At 44.4% G+C, this 12,046-nt stretch overlaps 1 protein-coding gene across 1 annotated transcript; it reads right to left on the bottom strand.

Annotated features, from left to right (window-relative positions):
* Positions 1–1,537: 1,537 nt before the first annotated feature.
* ATP6V1G1 (ATPase H+ transporting V1 subunit G1) lies at positions 1,538–11,686 on the bottom strand. Its single transcript, XM_010370495.1, has 3 exons — positions 11,467–11,686; positions 6,865–6,965; positions 1,538–2,348 (listed from the first exon to the last, which is right to left on the bottom strand). Exons 1-3 carry the CDS (start codon positions 11,546–11,548, stop codon positions 2,175–2,177), a joined length of 357 nt encoding a protein of 118 aa, XP_010368797.1. The 5' UTR covers positions 11,549–11,686; the 3' UTR covers positions 1,538–2,174.
* Between the last annotated feature and the right edge of the window lie 360 nt (positions 11,687–12,046).

Here is a 12,046-nt window from a genome sequence, read left to right as displayed (position 1 = left end):
AGTGCCTCACGCCTGTAACCCCAGCACTTTGGGAGGCTGAGGTGGGCGCATCACGAGGTCAGATCAAGACCATCCTGGCTAACACACTGAAACCCTGTCTCTACTAAAAAAAAAATACAAAAAATTAGCCGGCCGTGGTGGTGGGTGCCTGTAATCCCAGCTACTTAGGAGGCTGAGGCAGGAGAATAGCATGAACCTCGGAGGCGGAGCTTGCAGTGAGCCAAGATCGCGCTACTGCACTCCAGCCTGGGTGACAGAGCGAAACTCCATCTTAAAAAAAAAAAGGAAAAATTAGCTGGGTGTGGTAGTGTGTGCCTATAGTCCTAGGTACTCAGGAGGCTGAGGTGGGTAGACTGAGTGGGGGACACGAAGTTGCAGTGAGCTGAGACCACACCAGACCAGTGCACTCCAGCCTGGGTCATAGAGCGAGACCATCTCAAAAAAAGGAAAGTGGTTAAATGAAGGAATGGTCAACCCTGTCAAGAGTATGGAAGGTCAAGGAGGAAGACGATGAACTTTCTCAACCTGGACAGCATTGCTGATCTTGACACACAGCTTCAGTGGGATAGCAAGACTTGAGGGTTTTAACAGTGAAGAAAACAAAAACAAAAACAAAAACAAACAAAAGAAAACCTCATCCAGTCATCCAGTCACTCTTTTGAGGAATTCTATAAAAAGGAACAGAGAAATAACAGTAACTAGAGACAGTAGTGTTCTGAAAAACAAAATCCTGAGTCATATTAAATATGAGGGTTTTTAAGGTCATCTAGTTATCTTGTATCAGAACAAGGAAATCCCATAATGTTCTTTCAACTGTTTTCACCTACAAGAAATTACTTTTGCATCCAAAGACTTTCGGCTAAGAGGGCCACAGGATATTTAACTTGTAAGGGCTAGGCTGGGTGCAGTGGCTCACACCTGTATTCCCAGCACTTTAGGAGGCTGAGACGGGTGGATCACGAGGTCAGGAGATTGAGACCATCGTGGCTAACACGGTGAAACCCTGTCTACTAAAAATACAAAAAATTACCCGGGTGAGGTGGTAGCCGCCTGTAGTCCCAGCTACTTGGGAGGCTGAGGCAGGAGAATGGCATGAACCCCGGAGGCGGAGCTTGCAGTGAGCCGAGACTGCTCCACTGCACTCCAGCCTGGGCAACAGAGCGAGACTCCGTCTCAAAAAAAAAAAACAACTTGTAAGGGCTAGTGTGAAGGTATTGCAGGTATAATGCACGTCATCTAGCCCACCAGAAAGGAAATATGCTCAATAACTTGCCCCAGGCCAAGGCTCTCTAGAGAAAAGAAACTACACACTAGTTGCTTGCTGTTTTCCAAAACATTTGTTGGGTAAAATCACATGATGCATGTATCACAAACATTTTCAAATTATGTATATAAATGGGTATGTGATATGTGTGCTGTTTGTGCGCTAATGTCCTAAGTGAAATTCTGCAGACCATCTGGGTCAAAGTGCATTATGCATTATCAAAAATGATGAACCATTGGTCATCATGAAGACAAGGAAAAAAATGAACGGGAGAAAAATGCATGACAGAGTCTTTACTTTTAAATGATTACTGATACACCAAGTAATAACATGTAACAAGTTCTTGAATTCTATCATCTAGTAATTTTGATTAAGAGAAACTAAAAGCAGCCCAAATAATTCCACTAGTATTCACTGTTCTAACCATTAGCAACAATGGACTACATTAAGGCAGGCTGCTGCTTCACACAGGTTACAAAGAACTATTTACTACTTTTTCATAGATAAAGCCCCTGACCTTCAAGAAAGTGTTAGGGAAAAAAAATATTTAATCCCTTCCTTTCTTCAAAGAATAGTTATGTGGTGTTTTTTTTTAAAACTAGATCTAAGAAAGAAAAAGTCAACAGTGATATACATGTTGCTTGAGCATATATACCTTGCCAAAAAGACAACATATACCCATTAAATTCCTAAGAAATATGAGGTAAAAAGATGAAATCTTTAGATAATTTGTAAGTCTGTACAAAAAAGCTAGATTTGCTACTGCCCAAAAAGTGGAAGGACCTACTATATAATATATGGAAATAATTTAATGCCATTTCATAAGAATATAACTAGAGCTGTGCTAAAGCTTCATATTCATGAGGGCATCTAAAATGCCACTCCACAGAACAGGTGCTTCTCTCTTCTTCTATCCATTTATGCGGTAGTTTTCATGGATTTCTGGCCGAATGTCACAGACAAAAGCCAAGAGGTTATCCAAGACTTCATCCCTGTTCTGCCGGAAGTAGGTCTGGAGGATGGTCATCTTCTCCTGGGTCTCCTTCTCCACTTCAGTGCTGCAACTGCCATGGGATCCCAGTGCCTGGAGATGGGGAGCGATGTAACAGAGGCATTATGAGAACAATGCTCTGGTTGGTCAGGTACCTCTCGTAAGCTACTTGCTGACTTTTGGAGAAACCCAGGCTCACCAATCAGTATACTCAGAATGAGACCTTGTGGCTGAAGCACATGTGAGGTATTCCCCGAGTCAACGGGAGCCACATCTACCAAAAGTAAACTGCGCAGCATTTCCACTGCTAGGAAATTATTCCAAAGACATGTATTCACATCTCTCCTCTAAGAGTCTGCTATATAGCCTTAACCAAAGACAGGAATCAACCTAAAAACTCAGTTTGCTTCTATACAAGAGAACTATTCAGGAATTGCAATGAACTGTAAAATATAAGCAAGATATACAACAGTATCAATGTGGTATGTTTTTGTATCTGTGGTTTTAAATGTGGGGAGATACGTGGTTTTTAAAAATTCCTCAGTAATAATAAACACAAGCCAGACATGGTGGTGCATGCCTGTAGTCTCAGCTATTCAAGACACTGAAGCAGGAGGATGGTGAGTTGGAGCCCTACCTGAGCAAAATTGCAAGAAGACCCCATCTCCAAACAAAACAAGTAATAATAATAAACACAAGGAAGATACAATTTAGGAGTAATATACAAGGAGTTTCACCATTATTGGTGTTTTAGTTCTTAAGTTCAACAGTGGATTCAATAGTGTGTCACATCTGTTCTTGCAAATATAAATATTCTATAAGAATTTAAAAAAGAAACCTGTTAACAGTGACTGGCTCTGAGGAGTACTGCAGATCTGAAAGAGAGGAAAACTAATTTCTCATTGCTGCCCCCACCACCACACCCCTTTTATTTTTTTTTTGAGACAGAGTCTCGGTCTGTTGCCCACGCTGGAGTGCAGTGGCGCGATCTTGGCTCACTGCAAGCTCCGCCTCCCGGATTCACGCCATTCTCCTGCCTCAGCCTCCTGAGTAGCTGGGACTACAGGCACCTGCCACCACACCCAGCTAATTTTTTTTTGTATTTTTAGTAGAGACAGGGTTTCACCATGTTAGCCAGGATGGTCTCGATCTCCTGACCTCGTGATCCACCCACCTTGGCCTGCTCCTTTTTATTACCTGAATTTTTATCGTAAACATCTTATCTCTTTAGTTTCTCTTAGCAATTTCACACACATGAATTTTCTTTTACCTTCTATGGTCTTCACAATACAGCCAGCTTTTTGTTAACTGCTGTGCCTTCTTTACTAGAACTTAACCTATAAGGTTTTGGAAGACGTAACTTTTGTGTCAGACCCTTTTTACTCACCTAATCTGTTCTTGCCACACTATACATATACATATGCTAATAACAACATCCCTTCATATTTGTTTAACATTAATTTGCAAAAGATTCTCTCACATTACCTATTCCTCACAACGACCTATAAGGAGGCTATCACTCCATTTTTTTTCCCCAAAAAGATGGGATTTCACTATGTTGCCCAGGATGGCCTCAGACTCCAAGCTCAAGAGATCCTCCTGCAGAGCTGGGACCACAGGTGTGCACCACTGTGCCTGACTTTATCACTCCATTTTCTCCTTTTAAGAGATGGAGTCTCACTCTGTTGCCTAGGCTGGAGTGCAGTGGCATGATCTCGGCTCACTGCAATCTCTACCTCCTGGGCTCAAGCCATCCTCCAACCTGAGCCTCCTGAGTAGCTGGAACTACAGGTACGCACCACCATGCCTGGCTAATTTTTGTATTTTTTGTAGAGGCAGGGTTTCACCATGTTGCCCACGCAGGTCTTGAACTCCTGGGCTCAAACGATCCACCCACCCTGGCCTCCCAAAGTGCTAGGATTACAGGCAGGAGCCACTGTGCCCTTAGGGCTCTTCATACTACACTATAACTGTTCATATTACAGGAATATCCCGGGGCATTTCATAACAGCTCAGTTGCTAACTTATACTTTTATGTTCAGAACCCCATTACCTGTTTCTTGAATATAAGCCATATGCCAGGCTCTGCTAAGTTGTCTCCAAAACTAAAGAGGTGACAAATGGAACACTGCTAGAAAGATTCAGAGCTTGGCTGAGCTTGGTAGCTCATACCACTAATCCTAGCACTTTGGGAGGCTGAGGCAGGTGGATCGCCTGAAGTCAGGAGTTCGAGACCAGCCTGCCAACATGGTGAAACCCTGTCTCTACTAAAAAGACCAAAAAAAAAAAAAAATTGCCGGGTGTGGTGGTGGGCGCCTGTAATCCTACTCGGGAGGCTGAGGCAGGAGAATCACTTGAACTTGGGAGGTGGGGGTTGCAGTAAGCCAAGATCACACCATTGCACTCCAGCCTGGGCAACAAGAGTGAAACTCTTGTCTCAAAAAAAAAGAAAAGAAAAAAAGGAATCAGAGCTTGTGCTTTACAGTGCAATACCAGTACCATCTCTATAATCAACTACAGCAGAGAATGTAAGAATATGAGGGCATATGTCATTGGGACCTCCTAAGCCTGTGCCACAATAAAGAAAAAAGAATGTAAAAATATGAAGATGGGCCAGGTGTGGTGGCTCACGCCTGTAATCCTAGCACTTTGGGAGGCCGAGGCACATGAATCACAAGGTCAGGAGTTCAAGACCAACCTGGCCAACATAATGAAACCCCATCTCATCTAAAAATACAAAACTTAGCCGGGCATGTTAGTGCACGCCTGTAGTCTCAGCTACTTGGGAGGCTGAGGCAGGAAAATCATTTGAACCTGGGAGGTGGAGGTTGTAGTGAACCGAGATGACGCCACTGCATTCCAGCCTGGGTGACAGAGTAAGACTCCATCTTGGGAAAAAAAAAGTGCTGGGCGTGGTGGCTCACTCCTGTCATTCCAGCACTTTGGGAGGCCGGGGCAGGCGGATCACCTGAGGTCGGGCGTTCGAGACAAGCCTGACCAACAAGGAGAAACCCCGTCTCTACTAAAAATATAAACTTAGCCAGATGCACATGCCTGCAATTTCAGTTACTTGGGAGGCTGAGGCGGGAGAATCATTGGAATCCAGGAGGCAGAGGTTGTAGTGAGCCAAGATCATGCCATTGTACTCCAGCCTGAGCAACAAGAGCAAAACTCCATCTCAAAAAAAAAAAAAAAGAAGATAAGATGATGGCTGCCCTGACACACAAGGGTATTTCTACATTGTTTTATGAGCAATCTGACAATTTACAGCACCTATCAGCCCCAGTACAAGAATCAAAGAAACATGTTAAGTTTTATTTGTATTTATCTTGTTTTTTTTTTTTGTAGAGACACGGTCTGGTTTATTGCCCAGGTGGGTTTTGAACTTGTGGCTTCAAACAATCCTCCCACCTCAGCCTCCCAAAGTGTTGGGATTACAGGTGTGAGTCACTGTGCCCAGCCAAGTTTTAATGGCACTGTAATTGCCAAGAACAAAGATGATTCAGCTTGGGAGGTCGAGATGTGAGGATCACTTGAGGCCAGGAGTTCGAGACCAGTCAAGGCAACACAGCAAGACCCTATCTCTACAAAAACAAAAAAAATTAGCTGAACATGATGGACCATGCCTATAGTCCCAGCTACTCAGAAGGCTGGACAGGGGAGGATGGCTTAAGCCTAGGAGCTCCAGGCTACCATGAGCTACGATCACACCACTGCACTACAGCCTGAATGACAGAGTGTGACTCTGTCTCTTAAAAAGAAACAATTAAAAATTGATCAAAATTTTTGCTACTTAATGCAAGGAGAGAGGAGAGAGGTATGTGCCTTTAATCACTGGACTTGGGCCTGGAATTTGTGTATGCTGGAACTACTAGAGGCCACAATGTAGAACTTGAGAATGACACAAAGCCAAACACAGAGGTGAGAGAAAGTCCTGAGCATATTATTTAAGCTCTTGGGTTTTTAATTATATAGGCCATTACATTCCATTTAGAATCAGTTTTAATTATATTTTGTTACCTGCACCCAAGAGTCCTGAGAGTTCCTTTTCTGTGAAGCCCTCCTGTCCTTTCCCCTTTCCACAATTGTCCCTGCCTCCTCTGTACTCTCTGTTTTTGTACTATTATTGTATGCACCATAGTATAGCCTGTATCACTGGTAAATGTCTGTACTATATATACTATACTAAAGTGGTGCTCCATTTGATTTGTTTACTACCGTCACAGCACTTTTCAGTTGTAGCTCTGCATGATTTGCACTGTATTACTGAGTCTCCCTGGCCACCAGATGGTAAGCTACACTCCATGAGGGAAGGGACCATGTCTCTTCCTGGTCACAGCTGATTCCTAGCATCTAGCACGGTACCTGACGCATGTTAACTGCTTAACAGATATGTGTTAAATGAGTAAATAAATGAAAATTAGGACTCAATATGAGTGGAAAAACTGATCATCCTAAGAGACAGATGCCTAAGCAGTCAATAAAACACACGACTACCACATTTTCAAAATTCAACCAGGATCTCTGAGCTATGCTGGCTATTTTGAAAGCCTTAGTGGGACGGGGGATTAGGAGACGAAAGCAGTAACAAAAACAAATGGTGCCCCACCGCAGCTTCCTTGGCCTTGAATTCTTTCTCCCTCTGCAGGCGGTACTGTTCAATTTCGGCCTGAGCTTCTTCTTTGGCCTGCTTCAGCCTCCGGTTCTTTCCTGTTTTCAAAGGAGAGAGCTACATCAGGAAACGGTTAAAAGTAGAAAAGCAAGCAGAGACTCAGATGGTATATTATAACAATAAACCAAGAATAAATTATGACACGGTCTGAAGAGATGTGCATGGGAAAGAGGGAATGCAGAGCTAACAAACAGTACAGTTTCCTCCCTCCTATAGGCTGTACTTAACCAGCAAGTGACAAGACAAAAATGAATACCTTCTATAACTACAGCCCATTAAAAACATTGTAGAATGTGTCAGAATATTCTCTCAATCTCAACTATTAAGAACGAACATAGAATGAGTAACATTAACCACCTAGGGAACTCTTTTCCAGAAGTAAACACATAAGTATGCTGCTGATTAAAGCTGCAACCCTACTTAGATGCTTAGCAAGAAGCCTAATAAGCTCCCAAGGACATCAAACTATAATGTAACTAATGAACCAGATGATATAACATTGGAAACTAAAAGCAGTGCCTGTCACAAGGAAGTCATGATAGTGGTGACTTGCGAAGGAATGCTGAATGAGGAACACTGTACGGCCAGACTGCACAAGCAGCTGAGAGGAGACACAGGTATTTTGGTTTCTAGAAGTGAGTGGCTTAACATACAGCTGGAAAAAATCTCTAGGTTTGGTCAGAGCCTACATGAAAACAGACCACAAGGACAGCCAACATATACCCTCTGCTTTGAGTCTCCACTCACCCAAAAAAAAAAAAAAAAAAAAAAAAAAAAGAGGGGTTCTAGACCATCAACCAACCTATTTATTTAATTCAGAGGAAAAGACATCCTGCATCTAAAATTAAGCTTTGTTATATATCATTGTATATCAACTGTCTAGAGCCCGTGTGGATAAATGAAAATAACTTAACCTTCCACCTCCTGATTAAGAACAGAACTTTGGACCTGTAATGAAGTGACCCATGACATCAACATTCCCTGATGCTAGTCTGAAACAATTAACAGGTCTCTCTCTAAGCACTCCAAGGACTATTTCTGCAAGTCCACGTTCACTCCAGTATTATTTCTGGCCTATTACTGTCTGCTTCGGCCACCTGTACCCCAATCCTTCACATGCTATCCTCCCATCAGCTATAATGGGCTATATTTCAAAGCTAAAGATATTTTCGAAACCAACACTCTACAAAAAACACTTATGGCCCAAACATTATGCAGTAGCTCCACAAGACATCACTCCCAACTCCCATGGCTCCCTGCATTTATAACTCAAGATAATAAAATTTACTGCCTTTGGCAAACATCTTCAACATTCAATTTTGATAGGGGCCTCTAAAAATCAAAAATATTTAAACAGAAAATTGTATTTCTCTTAAATCTTGTTTTTCTTAGGCCTTACATATGGGAGCCAGTGTTTTGTTTCACTCCAGTGAAATATGCCATTAACACAAACTTTTTTAAAATTTTAAGGTCCAGGCCAGGAGTGTTGGCTCACGCCTGTAATCCCAGCACTTCAGGAGGCCAAGATGGGCAGATCACAAGGTCAGGAGTTCGAGACCAGTCTGGCCAATATGGTGAAACCCCGTCTCTACTAAAAACACAAAAACTAGCTAGGCGTGGTGGCGAGCGCCTGTAGTCCCAGCTACTCGGGAGCCTGAGGCAGAAGAACCACTTGAACCCAGGAGGCAGAGGTTGCAGTCAGCTGACACCACTGCCCTCCAGCCTGGGGGCGACAGAGCGAGATTCCATCTCAAAAAAATAAAAATAAATAAATAAATAAATTTAAGGTCCAACGCAATGATTTCATTAAAAAATTGGATGGGACCATTTTACATACTGCCTCGTCCCAACTCTTAACTGGGCAAGTCAACCATAATTATAAATCAAGAAAGGCAATTTTTCAAACTGCAGTTCTTCCGAATACCTCTGTTCCTAACTATTATCAATTCAGGCGCAGCGACTCATATCTGTAATCCCAGCACTTTGGGAGGCCGAGAGTTTGAGAAGAACCCGGCCAACATGGTAAAACCCTGTCTCTACTAAAATATAAAAATTTATTTTGTATTTATTTATGTACTGATTAATTTATATGTTTTTGTATTTTAGTAGAGATAGGCATGGTGGCGGGCACCTGTAATCCCAGCTACTTGGGAACCTGAGGCACAAAATCTCTTGATCTCGGGAGGTGGAGGTTGGAGTGAGCCAAGATGGTGACACTGCACTCCAGCCTGAGTGACAGAGTGAGATTTTCTTAAAAAAAAAAAAAAAAATTTGAGACGTATGTTAGCCGTAAACTAATACTTTTTGGGGGGGGAGGGGGGACATGGCGTCTCCCTCTGTTCCCCAGGGTGGAGTACAGTGGCATGATCTCAGCTCACTGCAACTTCTGCCTCCTGGGTTCAAGCATTTCTCCTGTCTCAGCCTCCCAAGTAGCTGGGACTACATGCGCAAACGCGCACACCACCACGCCCAGCTAATTTTTGTATTTTTAGTAGACACGGAGTTTCTCCATATTGCCCAGGCTGGTCACAAACTCTCGACCTCAGGTGATACACCCGCATAAGTCTCCCAAAGTGCTGGGATTACAGGTGTGAGCCACCACGCCCAGCCAAACTAATACTTTTAAATTCACAGCTACCTGAGATATACAAAACCCTGCACCAGGCTTGACAGGATAAAGGTATAAAACATAAATCCTACCTGACCAGGGTACTCAGAATTATTTTTACAATATTCCAAGCATTTTTTTCTGTACTTCCGCAATCTATTCTCCTATCCCTCCGACAGATACAACGTCTGTTACTGATGAGCCATCAGAACACAAACTCTGAGAAGTCATTCTGGAAATACTCTATCAGGAGCATGACTGGAAATATTCTGGGAAGAACAAAGAACTTTCCAGTCACCGGAGCAAGAACAAAAGGCTTCCTCCCATTCCGAACACCCTCAAAGAAAGCTTTCCAAGTACCACACAACCCCTAATTGCACAAGTAGAAGAGACATGCTTGCAATCTAGTTGGATGTCAGATAGAATAACTCCTATACTAGGAGAAACACCAAGGAATTACTAAGATCAGTATCTTAGCCTTACATGGAAAAAGAGGCTCCTGAGTCCCAACTATGTTGCTTCCCAGGGAATGGACAAATCATTTCTGAGCCTCATTTTTACCATCTGTAAAATAGGGAAAGAAGCATCTTTCTCACCAGATGGGAAACTGGATACATAAAGTTAAATGAGACATAGTTTCTGTTCTCCAGAAGCTTAGTCGAGTGACTGAGCCATATAAACAAACAGGTTATCGCACGGCAGTGGCAGAAATCAGCACTTGGGAGGGACTCCAAGCCTAATCCGGGTGAGAAGCATGAGTCAGGAAAGGCTTCCCCAAAGAAGTGCTTCCTAAATTTTCAGATCTGATGGAAGACTAGGGGGCAGAGAACAAAGGAGAGGAGAATTGGAAAAGGTTTCTCCCATCAGAGGAAACAGCGTGTGCAAAGACCTGCAGATGAAAGAAATCATGGTGCTTCTAAGGGACCACAATGATTCAGTATGGCTGGAGGAAAGGACCAAGCCTGACCCACAGGAGCCTCCCCAACTTCATTAAGGAATCTGAGCTTTGTTCTGCAGGCACTAAACGTCTGACTGCAAAGGCGGTAGGAAAATCATATCTGCATTTATTTATTTATTTTGTTCCTTGCCAGCAGGAAGTCACATCTTTGCATTTTAGAAGGACGACTGACTGCAGACAGAATGGATTGACTGGAGGGGACTAGAAAGGGTTCCTCCACTCCCCAGTCTAGATTAAACTCACCTGTTTAAATTCTTTACATTTCTCCACTCCAGCCCTCATCTCTCCTGCAATTAATTAAGCAATCCAACACCTGCTTCCTTCACTGCGACACTGAACGCCACGTTAGGGGAGACAACTGATGCACTGGGCACTGCGCTTGCCACATATTACACAGAAACAGAGACACCTCCCCCCACCCCCCACCCCCACACACACCCCAATCAACGATTTAGACAGTTACAGTACCTTTAGAGAAAATGGTGTCCTGGACTAAGACGCTGGTAGTAGACATGGGGGAAAAAGTGAAAGACACTCAAGCCTTGGCGACTGACTAAATAAAGGTGGCAAACGAGGGAGGGAGAAGAGGCAAGTAGGACTCCAGGTGTCTAGACCAAGCCACCGTGTGGATGCTGGCTCCATTCACCGAAACTGACCACCCCAGAGCAGTTAAGTGGGAAAGGGGAAGAACAAAGAGCTCCGTTTGGAGAGCCCACTTCACAAGCCTCCAGGCCCCAAGGACGGTAACCCACTACTGTTTCCACGCCCGATTTACCATCTCACATCGTGGCTTCCAGGCGATTCGCAAGCCTTCCAGAGCCTCAGCTCCTCAGAGCTTCGAAACACACAACCTTCCGCGACTATACCCAAGGCCGCACCCCGCAGTTTTTCGGGCCTAATCTACCCACCACCTGCGGCCCAGCGGTCTTCCTTCGACTCGCGCCACGCTGGGCAGCCCTACCCTGAAACTCACTTTTACGGGCCTCGGACACCTTCTCGGCTGCCCGCTTCTCGGCCTGCAGCAGCTGCTGAATCCCCTGCGACTGACTAGCCATGGCGGCAGCGATTCTGAGACCAAGGCAAGCCGCCTAAAGCACCTCGAAGGCCCCTTGGGTCAGCTGACACAGCCGCTTACCATCTGCGCCTGCTCCTCGCGCCTGCGCTTCGCCCCTCCCCCGTTGTCACGTGACCGCGCAGCGTAGCATCAGCTGACCGCTCTTGGACTTCTGTGATTAGGAATAGATAGGGCGGGGCGGAGGAGACAGGAGCGGAGCGGCCTCGACTGCGCCTGCGCAGGGTCTCCACTCTCCTCCCCTCTCCCCTCTCCCCTCTCGGGCGTCTTTTGATGGCTGCGGGGTCATTGGTTCACTCAGTGTAGCCGCCTTGCCACGTCGTTATTGCTATAGTCCCTCAGTTTGCAGTATGCTCACATTAACGTTAAGAGAGAAGGGGCCAAGTCAAATCACTTTCCTCCTACTCTCCACACTGCTCACTCCCTCCCTTTCTGGGACTTTCTTTGGCGCTCAAAATTTTATCGGGGGGTAGTTTAGAAA

This window comes from Rhinopithecus roxellana, chromosome 16, assembly GCF_007565055.1.
Source record: "Rhinopithecus roxellana isolate Shanxi Qingling chromosome 16, ASM756505v1, whole genome shotgun sequence".
NCBI lineage: Eukaryota > Metazoa > Chordata > Mammalia > Primates > Cercopithecidae > Rhinopithecus > Rhinopithecus roxellana.
This window is presented reverse-complemented; position numbering and strand designations above follow the sequence as displayed.